Genomic DNA, 23,486 nt, shown 5'->3' with positions numbered 1-23,486 from the left:
AGTTCCCCTGTGCCTCCTGTTGCTGAGGTAGGATGTAATGTTTAAATAATTGACTGGATTTGGAAGATCCAATCACAAAGATGAGACAAAGCAAAGTATCAGGCTATCAAAGATGTCTTCTGTGTTGGATTAAGCCATAGATGAGGCTTCAACTTTTGTACAGAAGCTTTTGCCTTTGTGTGTGGCTTATGGGTATTCTGTGAAGGTGTCCCTTCTCCCCAACACCTATTCAAGCTGATTATTTGAACTTCTGCTGGTAATCTTCTCAGCCTTTTCCTGTTTGTAGTTGTTGGCAGAATCTTTGAAGTCTCTGTTTTCAAGCTAAGATTTTTCTTTTGACATTTTTGTTTTCATCTTCATAATAGTCTAGTAATCATTTGCTGGTTAGTTGAGGTTTTTTTCTTTTTTTTTTTCCCCTCAGGCATTTTTGGTTAAGTTTTGCTGAAAAATCAGAAAACCAAGCAGTAAAACTGAGAGAAGCATGAGCCACTCTCTCTCTAAAGGGAACCTTCAGTTTTGAGAGTGTTCTATGTTCTTTATGCCTCTGGCATTAATACAAAGCAATGTTTTCTGTCATAATCTTTCTAAGTGAGCTCCTCTCCAGGGGTAATTAGTAAACAGTATTAGTAAACAGTGGGTTTAAGTAGGACCATCTGGGGCAGATGGGTATTGCTTTGCATTTATTTTTAAATCATGAGCCACAGGCTTGCAGTCACAGACTGTGGCTGGGAGCAGGAGGGATTAACAGGAGCATCTGGCATTGCTGGCAGGTGAAGGGGAAAGTTCAGGCAACTTTGGCAGAATTATCAAATCAAATGTGGAGAGCAGAACTATTTAAATAAGTAGAGAGATGTAACCATTACCCCTCTGAAGGAGGGAAGAGATGTGGTTTCAGTACAGGTCATGAGAATCTTTTTTAGTATTATAAGAATGCAGTGGTTTTGGTGAATGTGATTAACTCCATGCAGGTTCCCCTGGGTGAATTTTATAAAAACTGGGCCCAAGACTTTCTTGCTGTTACTTTTAATTTTGCTCAGTATTTATCACCTGTCATATGTTCAGTTTGTGTATTGAATCAAGAGGTGTAGCTCCATTGGAAAGAGTTTGATGAGAAACCATGAAGATGGTGGGATATCTGTGGGGAGAAGAAGATGGAAAGAACCTAGTATAAGTCCCCCAAGATGGTCTTGACTGTCATAAATCCTAAACAGTTTTTAAAACATACTCCTTGAGACTTCTTAATATCTTTGTTACATTTTTCATCTTCTGTTTTCTCATTTTTGCCTGGAATGTTTATTTGAGACAGTCTAACTGTTTATAATTAAAAAAGAAAAACCAAAAATTTTTTAAAGTGCTGTATTCTACATCTTTTTACCATGCCCTGAAATAAAAAAAAATGTATCTATATTTTAATGTATGAACACTGTTTATAGTTTGAAGTTTAGAGATTTTATTAAGGAGTATTGCTTAATTGCCAAGGTGTTGTTTGTTTGATGTTGGTCCTAGTAGATATTAGTAGTGTTTGTTTAATTATTTTTCTTCATTGAAACTTCAGTGTAAAGCCAAGGGGGAAGAAATATTCAAATCTTACTAATATGTAAGTTCTTCTGCTGTTAAGGAATAGTTTAGTAAATACTTTCCCCCTGCTAATATGTGTAATTTGGCACCACTATCCAAATACTTTAAACATAAAAACTCTCATCTAAATAGAATACTGAATTAATTGCATTTCTGTTTTACTCTCCACTGTAAAATGAGTGGGTACCAGAATATTTGTCTGGCATAGTTATTTTTGTCACATTGTGTGGCCTTGTTTAATTTGTGTCTTTCAGTGTTCTTTAACTAAAGATTGGCAGTTCTTGGGTTTAAACAGCTGTGCAAATGCAACCAACAACTTTGAGAGCACTCTGGTCTTTCTCTGGAACTCAACACATCCATGCATTGCTAGGGAAGATGATCTTTTTGTTGCACAGCAGATAATATTTGTGATTACTGGTGTTTTGGAAAATACATATGCTGATGAGTAGAACTTCATTTCTCTACCTCCCCTGCTGTGATTTCCATGGTGGCAAAAGTGATGATCCTGCTTCAGTTTAGCTGTCCAATTTTTTATTGAAATGCTTTTAACCCTGACATGTTTAGTAGCAATGTTGTTTTATACAAGTCTGAGTTAATATTCTTGAACTGAATGCTGCTTATTCTTCTTTCAATGTTGTGTGAGTTTTGGTGTGGTTTTTGGTTCTTTGTTTTGTTTTGTTTTTTGTTTGTTTGCTTGTTTTGTTGTTCTTACTGTTTTTATTTATTACAAGAGACCATGCCATGGAAATAGATAAGCATGAAGGAGATTAACATGTGTTGCTTTAGCATCTTGTAATTCAGTTTTCTGTGTTGACTGGTTGCTATTTAGCTTGAGTCCGTTGCCTTGAACTAAGGCAAAAAGAAAAAAGGAACTTTCAAACTTATATTGTTACTTCCTTTTAGCCTAGAAATTACTCCATTGCTGAAGTGTGTCTGTTCAGAAGTGTTATCTTTACTCCATTCCTAGTAGTTAACCTTGAATGTGCTTACAGACACTCCAGACTCCTTGGCAGGTGTCTGCTCAGTTGGACAGGCCAAAATGACCATCTTCAGTGTTCAGTAAATCCAAAGAGGACAAAGAATCTGGAATTGTAGGATTAAAGCTCGCTTCAGTTTTTTTTTGTTTTTTTAAAGACAAAGGAATCTTCTAGAAGACTTAAGGCTGTGGCATTTCATTTTACCCCTTTTGAATGTGTGTGCAGTATCAGGTATAGAAGTATTTGTGTCTGCTCTCACTGAAGTTTATTCTGAGAAAGATGGAACTCAGACTTCCACCTTTGAGTTGTAATTGGATACATTTTAAGATGAACACTTAGTATTGTTTTTTATATTTGCAGATGGCTGGAATCCGTTTTCTCATCCATATAAGAAGTTGGAATATGGGAAGTGGGAGTTGTTCATTCCACCTGAAGATGGCCATTCTCCTGTGCCCCATGGATCAAAGCTAAAGGTGTTGGTTCTAAACTTACTCCACCTCTTGTAAACCCTTCTTACTCATTTACTGCCCATTTTGTTTTTTTTTAAGTAAATTTATCATCCTCTAATAGTTCTAAGAAGCAGAATCAGTTTATCTAGTTGAACAAAGTGACCTAAAGGAGTGAAATATTAAGCATCACAAAGATTTTGGGAACAGGCTGAAATGTAGTAGTAGGGTATTGCACCATATTATAAGAGGAAAACAGTTTACAAATTGATAATCTGAAAAAGAAAAATTAAGTAAAGTATAGGTAAAACATTTCTGTATTTGATGCAACTACATTTTATTAGGATCCTATTAAACTCTCAATGTCTTGGTAATTTTTTCAATACTTTTAACCATGGGTTTTCAGATGATTTTTTTCGTTGCTTTAATGGTGCATGCATATTTGTAAAACTTCTACTTACCCTTTAGGAATTCAGAGTATTGAGTGGAAGGCTTAAGTATGTGAAACTGAACACAGTTGTATTTCATGAGCATCCATGAGCTTAAAATGCTTTCTTCCAGAAATTAATGGAAAATTTCTTTCAGCTGTCAAATGCCACAGTTGTTTGCTTAGTGCAAATACACCCAATGACAGCTAACAGCAGAGTTGATGATTTCTAGGTGAATATTGATTTAAACCAGAGATGTGCTTTGTTGCATGTAGAGCTTGAGTTGCAGAGATACTGGGTGCTAATAGAGGGCAGTAATAAGTAGTAAAGGAAAGAAATGTACTGAAGTTACCTATAGACTAGGAAAATTAAGAAACTGGGAGCAAAATAATATTTGTACAATATATACAAATAATATTTTTATTATACTACTATATTTTCAGAGATCCCATCAACACAACTAAAATACTGATAAAAAAAATCCTCATTTTCTGCTGGAAATCAGCTTAAGGAAACAAGAAATCTGTTAAACCAGAGATATGTATAAAAATGCTCTGGAAATGCTTACTCAGTGTGTGTGCTTATCTCTGTGCTTTTTGTTATGGCTTATGAAATCATCCCAGTAATAAATAAAGATAAATTGAAATTTAGGAATAATTATTCAAGGACGAGAAAGCTGCTTTTATTTTACAGAGCAGGAAAGAAAACAGTTGTCTGCAACTCAAAAATGCAAGGTGTTATTTAGCAAGGTATGAGAGTGCAGAATGGTTGTTTAATATTTTCCATGGTTTTGAGACGCAAGTAGGTTAGATTTTTTGATTGTTGCTAAATTTACATTCTGTGTTTTATCTACAAAACTCTTGACTCATCTACTGTACAATATTCTATGCTCTTTGTAAAGATAAGAGGTGTGAATGATGATGAGTGTTAATAATTATTATGCATAATAGCAAAATAGCATAGATTCTTAAATGCTTTTGGAGCAACGTAAAATGATTTTTTTCTCTTAGATAATCACTGGTCATATCTCCTTATTTTGAAGTACAGGTCTTGATAGTATTTTCTTCCTGTTCAGCATTTTCTTTGAAATCTGAACTCATAAAGCAAGGATTACATTATACATAATTTGTTTAGTATGCAGAATTTATACTGATTGCTCTTGGTACTGATGTACTTGCAAGATGATTTGTTCTACTTCCCTAGTTGCTCTGAGTTTTCTGAAAAGCCAAAAGATACCCACAGGCAGAGTAGAATGTGAGTTTTTCCTTATTTATTTATTTTTCTTGTTTTAGGCTTCTTCTACCTGTTACTTTAATTGTGCTTTCCATGATCAATTTTAGGCAAAGTTATGTGTGTCATTGACACACAAATTACATTATTGTCTAACAGGCTTTTGAAGCAGGAGTGTCTGTCTGCATGTGAAACAAATTTTCTTTGGAGTATATGCCTTAATAAAAGGACCAAATATTTAGAAACTTGATTCATGAGTGTATGTAATCATAATTGATGGCTCCATCCATATGGAGCTACTCCCAGCCTCATCTGTAGCTTTGCTAGTAATCTTCCATGACATTTTGTTTTTGTTCTGTGGTGCCTTCAGGACTGAATCCAACACTTCACACTGTGTACTTGTGATGTAGTCAGAGGATGGGACTAACAGAAAAACCAAAAAAAGGCTTCAGTAAAGGTAGTTCAAAGGTGGTTTATCACAAAAGCTTTTGGAGTATTCACATGGTAGGCATGTACCTTACCTTCATGCTACAGCTAATCTTATCCTATCCCATTCTACCGATGGGTGCAGAAAGCTTCTGCTTTTCTGTAAGTTTTCCTTGAGCTACATGGTTCAAACATTTATGATTGTTCATAATGTCTATTTCGTGTATTAGAACACAGTTTTGCTGTTCTTTGTTCATGTAGAAGATGAGAATATTGATTGTTTGCAGATAGAAATTGCTATGCAGACTGCAGAGGTAATGTTGAAGTACACAGGCACTGGTGTCTGCACCAGACTAGACAACAGACATCTTTCTAATAATGATAGTATTTCCCATTTTTCTTTACTAAAGAAGCCTAAGGAAATCACAGCTTTAAAAGTTTCTTTTGCCAGTATGATTCTTAAAAACTTAAGTTAAAATAGTCAGCTTCAGACATTACTGTGGTGATTAATCTGTTAAGGGGAAAAAAAATGTCTCCTCCAGAAGGTCCTTATCTTTAGCTTCTGTCTACTGTGTTTTGATCTTCAGTTCCACACAGGCAAATGCCAAGTTCTGAAATGGTAACAAGGTCATTTCTTTTAAATAAGTAATATCTAAGCCAGAATGGGAAATGGATGGAGTGTAGTCAGTGACACTAATTTAGATCAGGTCACAAAATATTTTCATGGGAAAATAAATGAGGAGCAGAGGTCAAACGTTTGCCTGTTTTCAATAGTAGCAGGCTGTCTACTGTAGCTTTTCAGGCAGTCTTCTCATATGTAAATATAAACATTGCAGAAAATGAGTAATTAAAAAGCCTGCTGTATATCTTCTGACACTTCTCTGTGTGAAGAGATGGAAGCTTATGATAGTTGAGTGACTCCCTTGTGAATTTTGACATCCATCTTCAAAATAAGGTTACCTGCTAGAAAAGGGTATCTTTTCTCTTTCTCCCGTGGATCAATTGGGAGCTTAGGGTGAGTTAAGTGAAAAAATACAGTTGCTATCGTGGTAAGATAGTACTGTCTTTGAAGCTTCTGACAGATGTCACAAGTGAGCACAGATTTAAACCCAAACCCAAATGTTATCATTTCATAAAAGAAGCATTTTTACCTCTCATTATTTCTAATGAGGTAGTTTGAAAGTGTTTTCCTTAAATAATCAGCATGTTTGTCACTCTACAGTGATAGCAGTTGGGGTGCAAGTACTTGCCTTTTGTGGTGGAAAATGATTTTTTTCCTTCATTTTTGGTATTCTTAATTATCTTTTTACAGAACACAGCAACCTTCTAAAAAAATTATCATGGATAGACTTTTATAGCAAGTCTCATCATGTGTGGTCGTAGTAATGCAGAAGTTTAATCAGTGTTACACTTTGTCCTTTTACTGTTTATTTATAATTGATTTTTCCAACTGCTTAAATGTACCTGTAAGTTAAGTTTTCACTGTAGTTGGCAAGATCCTAATTTTGAAATAGTGTCAGGGATAGTAGGTAAAATTAGGGATATGGATAGTATTGGTAAAAATTGAGATCTTAGTATCTGCACTGGGGAGTTTGCTTAATATCATTTACAGGAATGCCAAGGAACAACACAAAATGGAAAACAATTGGCAATTTGAATCCTTTAAGAATTCAAACCTAGTTGAAAATAATTTCCGATTTCATGGTCAAGTTCTAAAGTATTTTCACACATCTAAAATAAGAAAAAAATGGCAAGATTAGTACTTGAAAAATATTGGCAATTATGATACAGCTACCTGTTGCCCTGTAACAGTTACTAGGAAAAGAATCTTTATAGCAGAACACCTAAATTTTCTTTTGTGAGCTGGAGAGGATATATTAAAATACTAGTGATTGTTCAACTTTCTAGTAATAACAACAGATATATGATTTCTGAAATTATTACCAGAACAATATTTTTTTAGATTAATAAACTCATCTGACACTTCAGCTTACCATGTGCTGGGTGGGTGCATGTATATGTAACTAAATACCACTTGAATATTCATGAAATGTAATTCATATGTTTTTTCTGGAAAGAACACCTCAGAAAATGTTAGAAACTTTTTTAAAAACACTGCATTTACAGTATTTGTTAAGTCTGTATCCTTTTCTTCTTCACATGTCTGTGTGTGTGTGTGTGTGTATATATATATATTTTCTATGTATTGAAATGGTGACATTAATGGTTTTTTGGGGGAGTACCTTGTACTGTAATGAGGTGATTAGATTTGATAACCTGGGCACTTTGTTAACACAATATTTTTCTACTGATACTCTTGCATGTTTGAGTGGTTTCAGTGATTGCTGAACAGGAGTTGTAGGTGCCAAGGCCAGTACAAGAGTGAGACAAGCATGAGCAACACAGTTCTTTCATCAGTTTGTAGAAAATGCTTTCAAAGTTCACTGTGATTTGTTTTAATAGTTTTGCAATCCAAATGTATTACCCTTTTTAATATTCAAGTGTGCAAAGGAAGAACTACATTGAGTCAGAACATTAACAGTTTATTAATCATGATTGAAAGTACCTAAAAGTACATTTGTATTCATGAGGTGCTGGGTAGAGGAAAGCTAGTTGCAAAGAATACTTTTAAAACTTAATCCTTACGGTTTTTACCACTCTGTCCCATACTTCATAGTAGATCTGCACGCTATGTGTTAAACTTGTAAACCTTGAAGAGGAATCAAATATGGTGACGAGGTAGGTTAATCTGTGTCAGGGAGCGACTGCTAGTAAAATTCATCAAGTGTAATTACTGTCACTGATGAAATAGATGGTGCTGCAGCTGACCCTACTGATCAGGAGGTGCAGCAGCATAGTACCAGACTGGTGTGGAGTTCAGGTTTCATGCACTTCAAGCACTCCATAGTAAAAACGTGTTTCTAATGTCAATGTGAAAACCCAGGAAATCTATTAATAATGGCAGGCTGCTGGCTAGGATTCTGGGGAAAGAAGTGTTAAAGATGTGGTGGACTTTTCAGGGTTGTAAGATGTAAATAGAAACAGAATAATACCTGGTTAGAAGGGGCCTCAAGGATCTTCTTGTCCAGCCGCTGTTGACAAAAGCATGGTCTGGTCACGATGGCCCAGCACCCTGTCTAGTTGGATTTTAGGTATCTGACACTGGGGAATCCAACACCTGCTTGGGGAGATTGTTTTCATTATGAGGTAAGTTATGTGCAATCAGATGGCTTTCACAGAGAGAGTCTTGGGTACCCTGAGCAGAGGTACTAAACTTGATTTCAGTGGAAACCTTCCTGAAGAAATGTTTGCTGTTTCCTTACAAGTGCACATAGAAGCACTTCTAGTTATTCTGGTTTTTACATGAAACAAGTGTTCTGCAGCATCATGGTACATACCCTGACATGTATTCCTGGCATTTTGAAGTTACTAAACAGCACTTCAATCATGTACCATATGCATTTCTGTATTTAAGTCATGCTGACAGAAAGTAGAACATTAATTCATGTTCCACTTTGTGATTGTGAGCCGTGACCTTCAGCGAGTTATCGTAGCCTTCTTTGGGTTACAGATGAGGTTTGCCAGCAGGAAGAGATGTTACCTCACTGGGAGATAAATGGTCTCTTGATGTTGTCTGTTTGAATTTAGTAAACAAAGTGCAGCTCCTCATGGGCTCGTAGGAGAGGTTGTGGCACCACAACTGTTTTTCTTTGGAACCTTTGTTGAAGACTGAGTTCAGTACTTTAGAATATTCCTGTTCAGTTATTTTGGCAGACTTAGTTCTCCTGTGACTTGAAGATTGCACAATTCTCTGACAGGTTTTGCTATTTAAAAATACTTTAAGGTAGTTTACTTTTAGTTTATCCATACAGAAGACTAATTGTTTCAATTACTATTAGGTGTGCATTTAATCAAAATGTGATTTTTTATTTTTTTCTTGAGGAAAAGAGGGAGACATTATAAAGACTAAGAGTTCTTGAAATAGAATTTGAGAGTCCATATTAAGAATATATAAGCATTCTCATGGGAATTGTTTTTTGTTTGGAGGATAAGCTCAATTTCTGTAGAAAGCTCCTGATATTCTCTGCAGTGTGGCCCAGCCACCCAGTTGCAAGGTGCATTCTGCAGCAGTTGTCCTTGATACAAATGCTCTGTAGTTGAGGATAAGTAATACTTAATGCTTGGGTGCCCATATTACATACTTATTCAGCTTCTTTTCTACTTGACATTGCTTGAAACAACTCTGATAAGTTACATTTGTTGTATGTATAATGTGCTTTTTTATTATTATGGTTGCTTTCCAAACCATACTCTTGTACCCCAAGCCTCTTAACTAAGAGAATAACAGAATACATACAGGAATGCTTCTATATTGTGCATACAAATTTTTATAGTCTTTAAGCTTCATCACTGTTCTTATAGTAACTTCTTTCTGGTTCAGTCATAGAGGGAAAATATTTTTTCAACTGTGTATTTTAGAGATTCCTAAGTTTTCCTTTGATTAAATTTTTGAGGAGAGGTTTTAATAATTAGAATTCTAGACTGAAAGAAAAAATTTGAATGCTTTCTCTCAGTGCAGATGTGTGTTTTCCTGATGTAAAAATAAACTGGCTGTCCCTCATTCCTAATAATGCCACCCTTGTATAGGTAACAGTTATAAATCCATGTACTTGGATGATTAAGTGAAGTATTTTCTATGCACTTGACTGTTAAAATCAATTGGGAATGTTTCTGTGTGATGTCGCTTTCATTTTTAACAACTCTCCTATGATTTCCTGGATTTTGAGTTTGATTTTCCTATGGTATTTTTATCTGCATAGATATTTCATAATACTAGGCTACTGGCTCCATCTTTTGAATTACATTTTTATTCAGATAGATAATGCAGTGTTTTCTGTATTTTTTGTTGATACTAGTTTTCTCTTAGTTTTCTAAGAGAAGCACAAAAATGAAAAAAAGGAAAAAAAGCTTTGCTTTTTAACCTGATCAAGTAAACTAGTTAAAGATGTTCAGAAGTTCTTCAATGCAATTAAAATACTTAAATCACAAATGGAGCTGCATCTCCCTCTTTTGGAAAATCAAGGCATGACTTCAGGACTTGGCTTAGAAGATAGGCTTTTGCCTCTTTCATATCTTGATTGTAATTTAGTCCTAATTTATTTTCTTTTCCTGAGGGAGAAGGGGAAACAAGGGGGAATTGTGAACAAATATTTAATATCCATGAGTTTAAATTGTAATAGCTGATGTTGTGATATATTTACAGAGCAAATAAATCTCTCTCCAGTGATTTCTGAATGGCACAGATTTGTCTGCAGAACTTTGTAAACCATGTAAACCACCTAAAAAGTACTACTATGTTTGATAACTAAGCAATATTTTTTCAATATTTGATTGAAATGCTCATCCCTTTAGCAGGTTTATTTTTCAGCAAACAGTTAGGAAGAAAAAGCAAACCAGACAACTTTGTATCAACTGATTTAGTTTTGAGTAATCATAAATTGATCAGGAAAATAAAGCTGGGGAAAAAAATAATGTGACTAGTGTTCTATTACTTTTTCTTTCCAGTGTAACCAATTTGCAGTTTAGGAAAGAGAACAGCCTGGAAGAAGCAACATGCTGTCCATTCTTTCCAAAATTTCATTTCAAGGTTTATAATCAATTCACAGTAAGGAAATAACTTCAGTCTACAAGCACCTTGACAGATACACTAGATTTCTTGGTTATTTGGAGCATACTGTATATGAATACAGTGTGGTAAAGTTTTTCAGGGGAAGTTGAGTTCTGGAAAGATCTCCCATTTTCCATGCTTCTTGCCCCACCAGTTTGGGTGAAAGTTTATTTGGGAAGGTACTCCTGAGCTGGGGGAAGCTGAAGTGTTGAAGAGCAAGAAGAGCAAGGCACAGTGCAGAAGCTGTGTTTGCTTCTTCATTTCTTGCCTTCTATTTCTGAGGCTATTAAAGTGAGAAAATTATCTGGCCTCTAAAAATCTGTCAGGTAAAGTGAGACAATTACAGAATAATGCTCTTTGCCATGCTGTTTCATCCCAAATTTTTATCAGGCTTGAAAGTGAACTTTCAGACAAGAAACTCTGGATTCCAGTCCTGGGCTCTGCAGCAGGTTGCACTGTGTTATCAGAGTGTTCTGCTGTGGTCCTATGCATTAAGAACCAACATACCAAAGTAATTAACATCAATTACCAAAGTACTGCCTCTAGATTCCAGTGCTTCTCTCACAAATCAGTGCTGACCCGATAGAAAGAGATGAGCTCCTCTGTGTGTTCCTGAGGGGGTGATGTAATTTTATTTGCTGTCATAAATGGCCTCAGTTTACACTGTCCACTGGCAAAAGATCCTCAGAGCTGTGTGTTCTGTCCTGGGTGCTAAAGTCAGGGCTCAGTCTTTGTGGGTGAATAGCACAGGTGGGGGTGTACAGGGAAAGGTGCTCTCAGCTGATAGATTGCAGTACAGTGGGAGTGGGTCCCTTCTCACCAGGTAACAAGTGACAGGACAAAGAGGAAATTTTCTCCAGTTGTTCTGGAAGAGGTGTAGATTGGATATTAGGAAAGGGTGGTCATGCATTGGAACAGGGAAGTAATGGAGTTGCCATCCTCAGAAGTTTTCAAGAAAAGACGTGGATATGGCTTGGGAATATGGTTTAGTGGTGAGCACAGTGCTGGGCTAGCTGTGGGACTCTATGGTCTTTTCCAACCTAAACAACTCTGATTCTGTTTCTGGAGCAATTTGAGGGTGTTTGAAAAAGGATGTACAATTTAAGGAAAAGAATAGCAGGATTTTACTGGTGTCTTGAATGCAGGACCTGTCTTTGAAACTGAACAGCATTTATAGAATAAAATCGAAGACCAGTTTTTCTTACATCAGCAATGTGTTCAAAATATATTGGGTCAGGTTTTTTTATATTCTTGTAAATTTGTAGTGCTTTTTTTCTTCGTTACCCTATTTTCTACAGCAAAAGTAAAAATATTAACTTAGTTTTCTACAGTGCACATTATACTAAAAAAATCTTGGTATTCAAGCAGTTGTTTTCAGTTTTCAAGTACTTTAAGAACAACTGAGGGAGGGAAATACCTTGATGCTAAATTTTGAGTAAATTTCATGTAGTAGAAAAACCTTGTTATCACAGCATCTAATATAAACTTTCTAGAGAGTTTTTAAGAGCTTATCCTGCCCACATTTTATGTTTGAGTTGAAGTTGCTTTTAAGTCAGATGCATGTTATTGAGATGGTGTTTCCACCTGTATTCCTGTGGCTTTTCTGTTTGGATAATTTTGTGTCAGAAATGAATAGATCTGAGGCTAATGAAATACTGTAGGTTGTAAAATACTGAAATAATAGCTTATTGCCCTTATATTACAAGTTGCTGGCATTTCCATATTTATATTAAAGCTAGTCCACTCTCTTTTTATTAGCTATTGTTGGTTTGATGGCCAATTTAATTTCATCATTGTATTAAAAGCCACATATACCAAGAATGATTCTAAGCGTTTTCAAGCTATTAAAGTAATGAAATAATAATACAGTGTTTCAGAGCAATTTATTGGCTTGCATATATTCATCAGTTATTTAGTTATCATTTCATCATTTTCCTTTCCCCAGCTCAAGTAGAAATGATAAACCATTCTATAACAAATTTCTCAAACAGCAAAAATACGTCTAAATTCTTTATATATATTTTTAAAGAGATAGTTCAGAAGATTATACTTTTAAATCAAAATAAATTTCTGAAAAATAAGAAGTGACAGCATGGATTTTTATTTCTTATGTTTGAGCCTGTCTCCTAATTAGTGGAAACAGAGGCAGACACCTTATGGGAGCACATCATAATTAAATGAAATGCTCATGTATGGATTTGAAGTCTGCTTTAGAAGCAGGAACTGAAAGCTAAAGGACTGGTTGCTGAGCAGAGAAGTTGTCTGATCTTGTGCAACTGTCCCTTGAATTAGTCTCTCACACTGTTCTGAAGATCTTTGTGTGTGTACACTAGGAGCTGGGGTAGCCAAATGGACCTGATGTGAAGAGAAGATGAAGGTAGCCAAGCACAAAAATAGGAAAAAAAAAAAAATCTATAAGCATATATGAATTTTAAATGTGGTACTTTGTGGCCTGTTGCTGCAGAGTTTCATCTCTCATAACAATAGCACAGCCACATTAAGCTCCATTTTTACACGTGGATTTACATTTTATCTCAATTTGTATTTATGACAGAGCTTTTAAATTTGTTGTGAACCTTTCATACTTTTTTATCATTATAGATTGCCTAAAAAAAAATGTGTGGTGTCTGCACATAAAAAGCCAGTAGATTTCCCTGAGTCACAGTAGGTTGAAAATTGTCTGAATATAAGCACAGAGTTTTCCTTTAAATGCCCCAAGACATCCAGAAGGAGTTGCTGGATGTACTGTGGGTGATATAAAAGGCCTGTGTTATTTTGGAAAGGCAGAATAATGGGATGCCCAAGAGTCTCAAATGCCTGAAAAATCAGGGCCTCTCAATCTCACTTGTCTTGCATTGGCAGCATCATTACATTAAATGAGACCTATTTCAGCTTCTGAATTGCTCCTGTGTGTTATTGGGTTTTCTTTATGATACTGGACTGACCTCAGAGTGATGGTTTCCCCTTAACTGTAATAAACTGCTTTTGAGAGTTTTAAACATCATCAAGCAGACTCATAACCCCTGTATTTGGTTTTATCCTACAACTTACTCCCCATTCCATTAATTTCCTATCCTCTAGTGGGCAGACATGGAACACGTTGTCACTTTGGTACTAATGTTTTTGTGAGATTTAGGTCCTGCTTTGTCTTCTGGTAGTCCAGCATTTGGAAAATTGGAGTGGAATTTTGCACACCAGTTTTTACATACCTTCAAAGCCAGCCTTTGTTGGTTATGTTTCCTCTGACTGCAGCCATATATTTGTTTTTCTAGTGTTTTTTATTGAGATCTGAAAGATCTTCAGAATTAATCACTTAGGAGTGCTGATGCCATAAAATTCAGGTTTAAGGTCGTGTTTTTTTCTATGTTGGGTGTTACTCATCTGTGAAATCCACAGCACTTATTACAGTGGTTTGGGATGCTAAACTTCAAGATGCTGAACACTTCAGACAGAGACTTTGAAAATACACCCAACATCCCTATAATGGAAAATGAATACCAAACATAAATTTTTAACCTTTATATACCAAAGATGTACAGTGCAGGTTAAGGTCTTCACTTCTGTTGTTTTGCAGTTGTACTTACATAAATTTTGTGTCTGTGTCATGTCCATTTTTAGAGCAAATTGACTTTTTAATGTTGGGTTTTAAAGGACGTTTTCATTCTGTCTTCCTGACACTTATTTCTGTGAGACCATTTATTTACATGTATTTATATCTGACTTGGAAGCCATAATCATGTGACATTGAAAGGTCTCATCAAGGATTTTGAATGTTTACCTCTAGGGGAGGTGGGGAAAAACCCTAAACTGTTTAGGTGACCGATTTGTAAAGTTGATATAGGCAAATTCAGCATAATTTACTTTGAATTTCCTACATTCTTGTGTTAGAAGTTTCCAATGGGAAAGCCATCATGGAGAATCTGGAAATAGGGGAAGAAAAACACCTTTGGACAGAGTTCTAAACAGGCTTGCTGTTTTAAGACACTGCCCTCTTGACTCACAGACACAAAAAAATTCATGATGTCGTCCATGTACTATATGATTTGATAATATATTTATCTCATGTTTCATACAAAGAGGTGGTTAATGTAGATGGTGGCAAGTTCTTTACAGCTGTTATTTTGTCTTTGTTTCATTCTGTCTAAATTTGGGCAGTGTAAATGTAATTCTTTTGAGATACCAGTTTCTTTCTTCTTAGACAGTTTTTGCTGTTTTTTAATGTATTGAGGAGGATATATTAGTTTGTGTCAGAAACTTGGATTTCCATTTTTTCCCTTCCACTTTTCCTCTTGTTGGAGTGTCTTCTGTAATAATAGGATCAGAAATACAGGGATTATTTTTACCTAGGATTTTCTTTAACATAAGTCTAAGTAACTGTAAAAGAAGTTACTTGTGATGAGGGGCTAAGCTTTTGTCATTGTGCTTGGCTCACTTGACATGTGTTTCATGCTATAACAGTATGCATTTTAAAAGCTTTACGTAATGGGGGCTGTAGTTTTTTATATCAAATGGTGGGATGTGCCTCCTCATATACATTGAGGAATGATTGGGACATGCCTTGTGAAAATGAAGTTGGTAAATCCCAAGGCCAGTTTGAAAAAGCTTAATTTCATGTACATCATAGTATAATATATGTTCTTTAAGGAACAAGTTTTGAGTTAATTACAAAATGTAGAGTCAAGTATAAAGTCTTGATGATCTAAGTAGTAGCTAGTTAGGCTGCAACTTTTATGAATTTGTTTTTACTCATTTCAAACTAATTTTGAGGAAAAGTACAATACCTGTTAAGCTGATTGATAGGTACTTTTCCCAAGGTGCTGTGTAATGGCTGTATTCAGTATTCTTTATCCATGTAAAATCTGTAACAGCATATGTAAAGTATACACAGCAGCTAAGTTTTATATCTGGACACTGCAGAGAAGGGACCACAAATGGTAATTTGGGGTGAGTGGAGCATGAGTTTTCACATATCTTTGTTTTATGTGTGCTTTATATTTTTACTCATTTTATTATGACTTTTACTTATATGCAATTGTTTCAAGAAATAGCAAAGCAAATATGGGAATTAAAGCAGTCAGACTGTTTGCATTAGAGTTATATTTGTTAGTCTTGGGCTGAATTGCTATTTGTTTTGTGGTGCCATTCAGATTTTCCCAGTTCCTTTGCTCATGCTTCAGCTAAGCATGGTGATATGAGAGCTCTGTTTCAAGAAACTTCAGAAAACATTATTTGGAGTCTTTTTATTTCTAACTTTATTAATAAAATTTTATACAATGTCAGGAGAGAGAGATGATTGAGTACAGAACTTGATAATTAAGCCTAGGAGAGACTTTGTAAATAGTATTCACATAAAATTAAGTAAAGTATTAAACATGCAAAGCAACTAAGAATTGAAATTGCCAGGGATCACTTGATTTATCTCTAAGGACACTTAGTTATGCTTCTACAAACCAGAGAAGGATTCAACTTTACAGCTCTGGTGTTGTAATAATTGTTTTCCTTGACTCTGCTTTCTCTGTGCAAAGCCCATGATACTCAAAAATTACAGCAACAAATGAGACAACTTCAGGTTTTTACTGTAGGGGTAAGGTTGATCTATAGCCATGGCTAGATATATTTGAAAAATATTTCTGAAGACCACCTATACTGTAAAGAAAGCAACAAATAAATTTTCTGATTACTTGATTAAAATAATTGCTCCCCCACTTTTTTGATATTTTTCTGATATTTGCATGGTTACATTTCATTACTTTTATTGTTGGATAAATGTATCTTGGATTGGACTCTGTAATCTTAAAGGTCTCCTCCAAACTAGTGATTCTGGCATATCCTTTTCTTTTGAGCATGGGAGTTTTCTTATATGTTTGCATAATAGAACTGAAAACAAAGTTTTAAAATGAATGAACCCAAATATTTAGGTTGTGTGCCTTAAAATAGAGCAGACTCTAAAGTTTAATACTGTTCAACTGTGTAGACCTAAGCTTGAACTGTAAATTTCCTCCACTTGTTTATGGCTCTACATTATTAATATCATGATATGACAAATAAATGTGTTTATTAAGATTGTGTCTGTGAAACTTGTACAACTTCCTGTAAGTCTGTCAATTCCTGAAAAGTGTAACCCTTAAATTTGGCTTTGTAGGTGTTTTGAATAAATGCAAATCTAGCACTTGAACAAAATGGCTTCTGAATAAATGGTAAATTAAATGCACTGGTGCCTCACAAATGGGGGGAAATAAGGTCAATTTAAATGACTACAGAGCAACAGAAGTTCTTATACTTTGTCAGAAGGATGGGATACAGAGATTAGTTGGGCATATATAGTATGTTATACCTCCACAGTATAACTGTGGAGGTATAAGTTGAAAAGGTGAAATAACTGGTTGGTCATTTAAATGGCTTTCTAGTATCTTTTCCTAACTTTTTCATTGCTTAATGGTTTTAATTAAAGACAGTACGTGACTGGATTAATATATCACAATAAAGACATTTACTTTTCCCCCCTCCAGTATAATTTCTGGATTAAACCAGTACTACAGCTAATTAATGTTCTGAATGTAGATTAATTACTTCACATTTCTTAAATGTGCCCACCCTTCATAAGCCTGTCTAGTATGAATTATGCTAAAATATTAGAAAAAAAGGAATGTCAAGATGAGTAGGTTATTATATGCAGTAATCATCTTATTTCTGTGATGGGTAAATTGGGACAAAATAATAAAAGAGGAAATAGCACCATCAGAAGTGTGATATTAGAGAGAGGGGATAAGTTTTAATATTTTAAGAGTAATTTGCAAATTGTCAATGCTATCAGCAAGGAGGATCTTCACAGTATTGATATAATTTGCAGAAATACTCTTTGGGTCAGCTTTGCTAGTGCAGCTAACAGAATAAATTTTCCATGCAACTTTACAGTGTTTGCTATAACTCTCTCCACTTTTTCTGGTGAGGTTTTTTGGTATCAATTACTCCATGTTATAAAACCTATTTTGAATTGTTGGAGTTATAGTACTGTTTACTGAAGCACAGCAGTCGTACTTCCTTGCCTTATTCTATTAGCATTCATTAATCATCTGCATATACATATTTTCTTCTCTGTTGGTCTAGATGACCTTTTAAAGGCCCCTTTCAACTAAACATGATTCTGTGATCCTGCCCTCTTCCATGATTGGGTCAAGGATACAGATAATCTATCAAAACAATTAAAGATACTTGCCAGAAGCGAAAAGGCCGTTCTGTGATAATTTCTTCTTCCAGACTACCTGTTTGGAATTGAGAGCAAAGACAAGTCACATTTTTAACAAAACAAGAGAAAGGAGTGGAAAAAACCTCAACCCTTTCTCTTTTCATTTAAGGTTTCTTACAATTTCATAGTTTTCCTGAAAAAAAAAAACCAAAACCCTGTAAGACCAACAATCAAACTAAAACGTCTCAGTCATCACTTCCTTAAAAAAAGCAGAATTAAGAATTCTGCGCTTTCACTTGCTTGTACATTTCTAGGTTTTAAATTTGCAAACCATCTGTGTTGCTGTTTTAGTGGCAGCCAAGATACCAAGCAAAACCAGAGTGGTGCTGTTCCTTCTGTGCTGAGGAGAGGGGAGGTGGGGTGGGAGGATGTGAGAGAGGCGGAACTTTCTCTTCGCCTTGACCCAAAAACTGTCGTGTGCTTTTTGTGTTATCTGTGGTTCCGGGCTATGTGACATTGTGACAGAGCATGGAAAAAAAAAAAAAAAAAGATGGAATTAAGATATTAAACTTGCCTTACTAGATTGTTTGTTTGCCAAGTTAAAGAAATCACAATTCTCATCCTAATGACATTATTCTGCATGTCTATTTAAATTTATAAGAACATGGAAAGGAAATAGCAATGACAGGGGTAATTAGCAAACCTAACAGAAATCCATTGGGGAACACTTCTTCTCCCATCACTTATGTAGAGCTTATATATATTCTCACCTTTCAGCTCTTGCTGGTGAACATCACTCCTGTCTGACACGTCTGGTTTACTGTCCCTTTGCAAATCATCCCTGCGAGCAGGGCCGTTCTTCCTTCTCTTGACTTGCATTGTGTGTTTGTGTGTTCTTTAAATTAAATTTCTGTGTAGTCTACTATTTCATTCTGTGCTGTGGCTTGCATAGAAGGCGTTCTATGAGTTATAAGTGACTGCCTGCATATGTTGTGTTATTTTATAGGTGGTGATTCGTGCTCAAAACGGCGCCCTCCTCTATCGTATTTCACCCTGGGCAAGATATGTGGTCCGTGATGAAGACAAAGTGAATTACGATTGGGTTCACTGGAATCCACCACAGTCATATATAGTAAGGCTTCAATTTTATTTTCAAGAGGTGTATCATGTTATCTTTGTATCCCTGTTTGGAGGAAAATAAAAGGAGAGAGCAAACTAGTTAAAACAGCTGAGAGATGAAGGGCTTTTGTTCATGGCTTTGACAGAAATAAATGACTTTAATGATGGATACTTTTTAGCTGCTTTTTCAGCCTCCTGTAGTATATATAATATATATTAATGTGGTATTTTAGACTTGGTTTACCACCTGTTAGGCAAGATTGACAGATATTCTGGGACAAGATGGCTGTTTCTGGTAGGGAGGAGGGTAGGGAATTACCAGTACTGGATTTAGTTATCTGCAAATGCAATATTCAGTACTCAACACTAGGATAATATGCCATGAAGCCAGAAAAAAAACTTCCAAAATGAGGTACCCATGCTCCAGTCAAATCCTGGTTTCTTTGTATCAGGAAAATTCTGTTACTGAATTTAAAGCCCTCTTTCTTGTCATGCACTGCTGTAAGGGAGAGAGCTCTTTGCATGATGTATGAAAAATACCCTAGGAGAACATTTGGAAACTTCAGACTGTGTGAGTGATGTTGTTTCATATTAAAGCTTTTCATGTTTTCCCTGAAAAATGGTATGCAGTGGTTTATATTAGAGATGCTGTAGCCTCTATTTTGAGTTAAATTTTCTCATCCACCTCAACTTATGAATAGCAACTGCTTGAGAGAGAAAAGGTTACTGGCATGGAAAAGATTTTCCTTAAAAATAGATAACATAATGTACACTAACTTTTATTAAATTGTGTAGTCTTTATCAACTTAGTGGCCTGCTCTGTGTATGATGCTGTGTGACATATCAATGTCATCAAGAAAAGGAATGGGAAGGTATTTGGAAATTTAGTGATTGGGATGACCTAGAGTGAAAAAGAGGCCAGAACTTTTGGGTGCAGACAAAGACTTACTGAAAAAACCAAACAAATCTTTTATGAATAGTTGAGGTGTCTAATGGAAATAAACCTCAGGTAACAGGCCTCAAACAGAAGTTTTGTTCTTCAAATTGTTCCTTTAATTTCTGTTGACATGTGTGTGTTCAACTAGTTTTGTTCTACCTTCTCAAAATTTCACCTGAATAATAAACTAACAAATAGGATATTAACTTCAATGCCCTCTGTGTTCTTCAAATATTTTCACCCATCCACAAATGCTGTGTACTCGTCTCCAGAGTTGGGATTTTAAAATTATGTTTTAATCCTATGTAATTAGAATATAGGTGATTCTGTGCTGTGAAACTGTATTCTTTAGGAATAATTTATAAATTTCAGTTAAGAGAAGGCAGCAATTTTAGATACCTGCAAAAAGCAGGTTTGCTTAAAAAATAAAAACCTATCTTACTGTTTTCTCTATTTTCCAAGTGATTCATAGCTTCATAGTGATTCAGAAGGACATCAAATGGCGTGGCTGCTATCAGTTTGAGCACTGAACTGTAATTTGAGGAGTATGAGAAAAGTGTTGAATCATGAATATCCAGTTTCTTGTTCATAAAGGATGCTAATTTCAAACAGACATTTGCATTAACAGTTTAAAATGGTAAATTGCTTCAGAAATGTTTAGAATGGTCTTAGAGGAAAAACAAAATAAGCCTTAAATTGTTTATGATGTTGTGCAAATCATGTGATTATGACAACACTCCTAAGCTGTTCCTAACGACAACTCTAATTTTTTTTCCTTATAGCATAAGAATCCTTCTCCCAAGAGATTAAAAAGCCTAAGAATCTATGAATCTCATGTGGGCATTGCTTCCCCAGAAGGAAAAGTAGCTTCTTACAAAAACTTCACATACAATGTACTACCTAGAATAAAGGACCTTGGTAAGTAATACCAGAAATACTTGCAGAGTTAATTTTTATGTGCCTGTGCTTGTTAGAAAAGATAACTGTCAAGTATCTAGAGGTATTTTTTGCATTTCCCAGTTACACATACTATGAAAATAGATTCTTAGGCAAGCAGAAATTATAAACAAGTGAAATCTATGGAGAATAAAGAAAGACTGAAAAAGGATATGTGAATCAAAGTCCATTCCAGATTTTTAAGTAAAATATGATTGTTAAAGGCCAGATAAGTATTACAAGGTAATTGGCTTTTGGTATGATTTACTTTCAGCATGATAAAGGACCTGTTTTTGTGACAGTCTTCAGAAAATACTTCATTCTTAATTGGTTCTACTAGTGTAAAGCTTAGTTCTAAGGAAAGACAAAAGAATTACCTGGATATTTCTTCTTTGTTTTGCCAGAATAGGCATGCTAGACTTCTTTTATACCTGAACAGTAATTCTGAAGTATCAGAACAAAGAAACTTTAAATATGAAAGACCTTCCTCAGGAAAAGAACTTCTAGTATATAAGAGAGGATGTTTGAAACAGCTGGTACCCTTATTTTAGGAAGCAAAGCAAGACTGTTCACTTCAATTTCACTTTAATTATTTCTTCCCATGGTGTCTTTGCACTGTTTTTGTAATGGACAATGTTAGAACTTACTGCCTCTACTGCCTTGTGATGAGGTATATATTTTACATTGCTGTAAAATAATCATGACTTCTGTAGCTGAAGCCTCTGTGGATGGTGGCTGTGTTTGTGTTTGATTTTTTTTTTTTTTAATTTTATTTTATTTATCAGAGTGCCTAAAGAAGAAATTTTCTTGTAGCTTTACATGTTAAGTCAGTGTTTCATGGCTTTTTCCTTTTGGTAGTTGAGCTTGCAGGTGAGATGAGGGAGTTTGCACATCTGGAAGTCCTTAATAAAAATCCAATTTTGGATTTTACATTATATATCTGTGACTCCTTACTGATTAGGAATTTCACTTGTCTGAGGAAGTTAATAGGATTTACAGAGTTAGGAAAGCATTCTGCTCTGCCTACAATTTTTTTCTTTGTGGAGAAATGTCATGAAAAGGCTGATACACCAAATAATAAAAGCAGTATCAAATTTGGGGTATATAAAATTATAACTAATGTTCCATCTTGTTTACATTAAGTGAATGTAATGGGAATTAAGTTTTTTTTAAAAAAATAATATATTTTTAAGGTCTGCTAGATTCAGTTTTGGAGTGTCCTTTTAGGACAAGCTTAGACATCACTGTATGAGAACTCTAATATATTGCTAGTTAGTAGAAATATGTGCATGACAAATAGCAAAATAAGTAGCAAGCAAATTGAATGAGATTAATTTGATGCAATGTAGCTGTTTATTTATAAAAATGCTGTAAATAAAAATAAGTGCAACAAGCCTGAAATATAAACCAGCAATGAATCTGACAAATTGCTGAGCTCACACCACTGTCTTCTAATAATAGCTCTGGTTTTAAACGCCACAGCTATAAAAAACAGGAAGAATAAAAAAATTCCACAGCATCTTGTTGAAACTAAGAAATGAAATGAAGGTTTTCTTCATGCAGAGAAGTGATGGTGGTATGAGTCCTAATAGCCTTTAGATAAAACCTGATTCTTCAGAATTCCTTCCTTAAGAATGCACTGAGAAATCTGAGGTGAGGCAATGCAGTGTTGTCCCCCAGCCCCCCTGGACTGCTTTGGCTCTTGGGTGAACTTGGAATAAAAGCACATTACAGTTGTGTTTTCTCTTTTTGGAAGGCTTTTGTATTTTGGAAGAAATAATTATTGAAGTTGGAAAAAAGTGATTTTGATGGGATAAAAAGATGTCATATGGCATGAAGTTATAGTATTGTCTCTAAGGTGGAGAGATGTGGGTCTGATAGATGGGCCACTTGATGAATAAGGAATTAGCAGGATGGTCACACTTAAGAGTTTCAGTCAATGGCTTGATGTCCAAGTGGACACCAGGGGTGGGGTGGCCTCAGATTGAAGGAGAGTGTATTTAGGTTGGACTTTAGGAAGAAATTCTTTACTGTGAGGGTGGTGAGACACTGGAATAGGTTACTCAGAGAAGTTTCAGATGTCCCATCCCTGGAAAAGGGGTGTTGAGCAACCTGGTCTAGTAGAAAGTGTTCTTTCCCATGGCAGAAGAGTGGGAACTAGAGGATCTTCCAACCCAAACTATCCTGTAATTTTGTCATAGTATGTGTAGCCAGTGCCCTAGACCCCCTGACTGCAAGTGTATAAAGCTGAAGCAGTTCAGGACATGCAGGTTAGCATAACTAATATTCTGAAGCTAAATAAGGATTACACTTATTTCTGTCTACATCTGGGAGATTCAATATGTGTAGATCACTTGACAAATTGACTGTTTCATTTGTGATGGAGATCACATAAGTATAAACTATTAGCTAGAACTGCTTTGTGAAAGTTACTGAATCTTTAGGTATTAACCATTAGGGTGAGAGGCAGCTAAAATGAGAGAAGACTGGAATGGATATGTTACAGGTATTGCATACTCTTTTAACTATCTTTAAGGCATTTGTTTGTTATATTT

General features: G+C 35.3%; 1 protein-coding gene across 2 annotated transcripts in view; it reads left to right on the top strand.

The window, feature by feature from the left end:
- GBE1 (1,4-alpha-glucan branching enzyme 1) overlaps window positions 1–23,486 on the top strand; it is a 136,163-nt gene that overhangs the window by 39,150 nt on the left and 73,527 nt on the right. For both annotated transcript variants that reach the window (XM_086883562.1, XM_086883561.1), the window contains exons 3-5: window positions 2,916–3,028; window positions 18,946–19,071; window positions 20,778–20,913. In XM_086883562.1, coding sequence (XP_086739688.1) covers window positions 2,916–3,028; window positions 18,946–19,071; window positions 20,778–20,913 — 375 coding nt within the window. The remainder of the gene's footprint in view (window positions 1–2,915; window positions 3,029–18,945; window positions 19,072–20,777; window positions 20,914–23,486) is intronic.

The sequence above is a fragment of the Cyanistes caeruleus genome, chromosome 3 (genome assembly GCF_971803275.1).
Source record: "Cyanistes caeruleus chromosome 3, bCyaCae1.hap1.1, whole genome shotgun sequence".
NCBI lineage: Eukaryota > Metazoa > Chordata > Aves > Passeriformes > Paridae > Cyanistes > Cyanistes caeruleus.
Note: the sequence above shows the minus strand (reverse complement) of the source record. Positions and strands in the feature narration are given on the sequence as shown.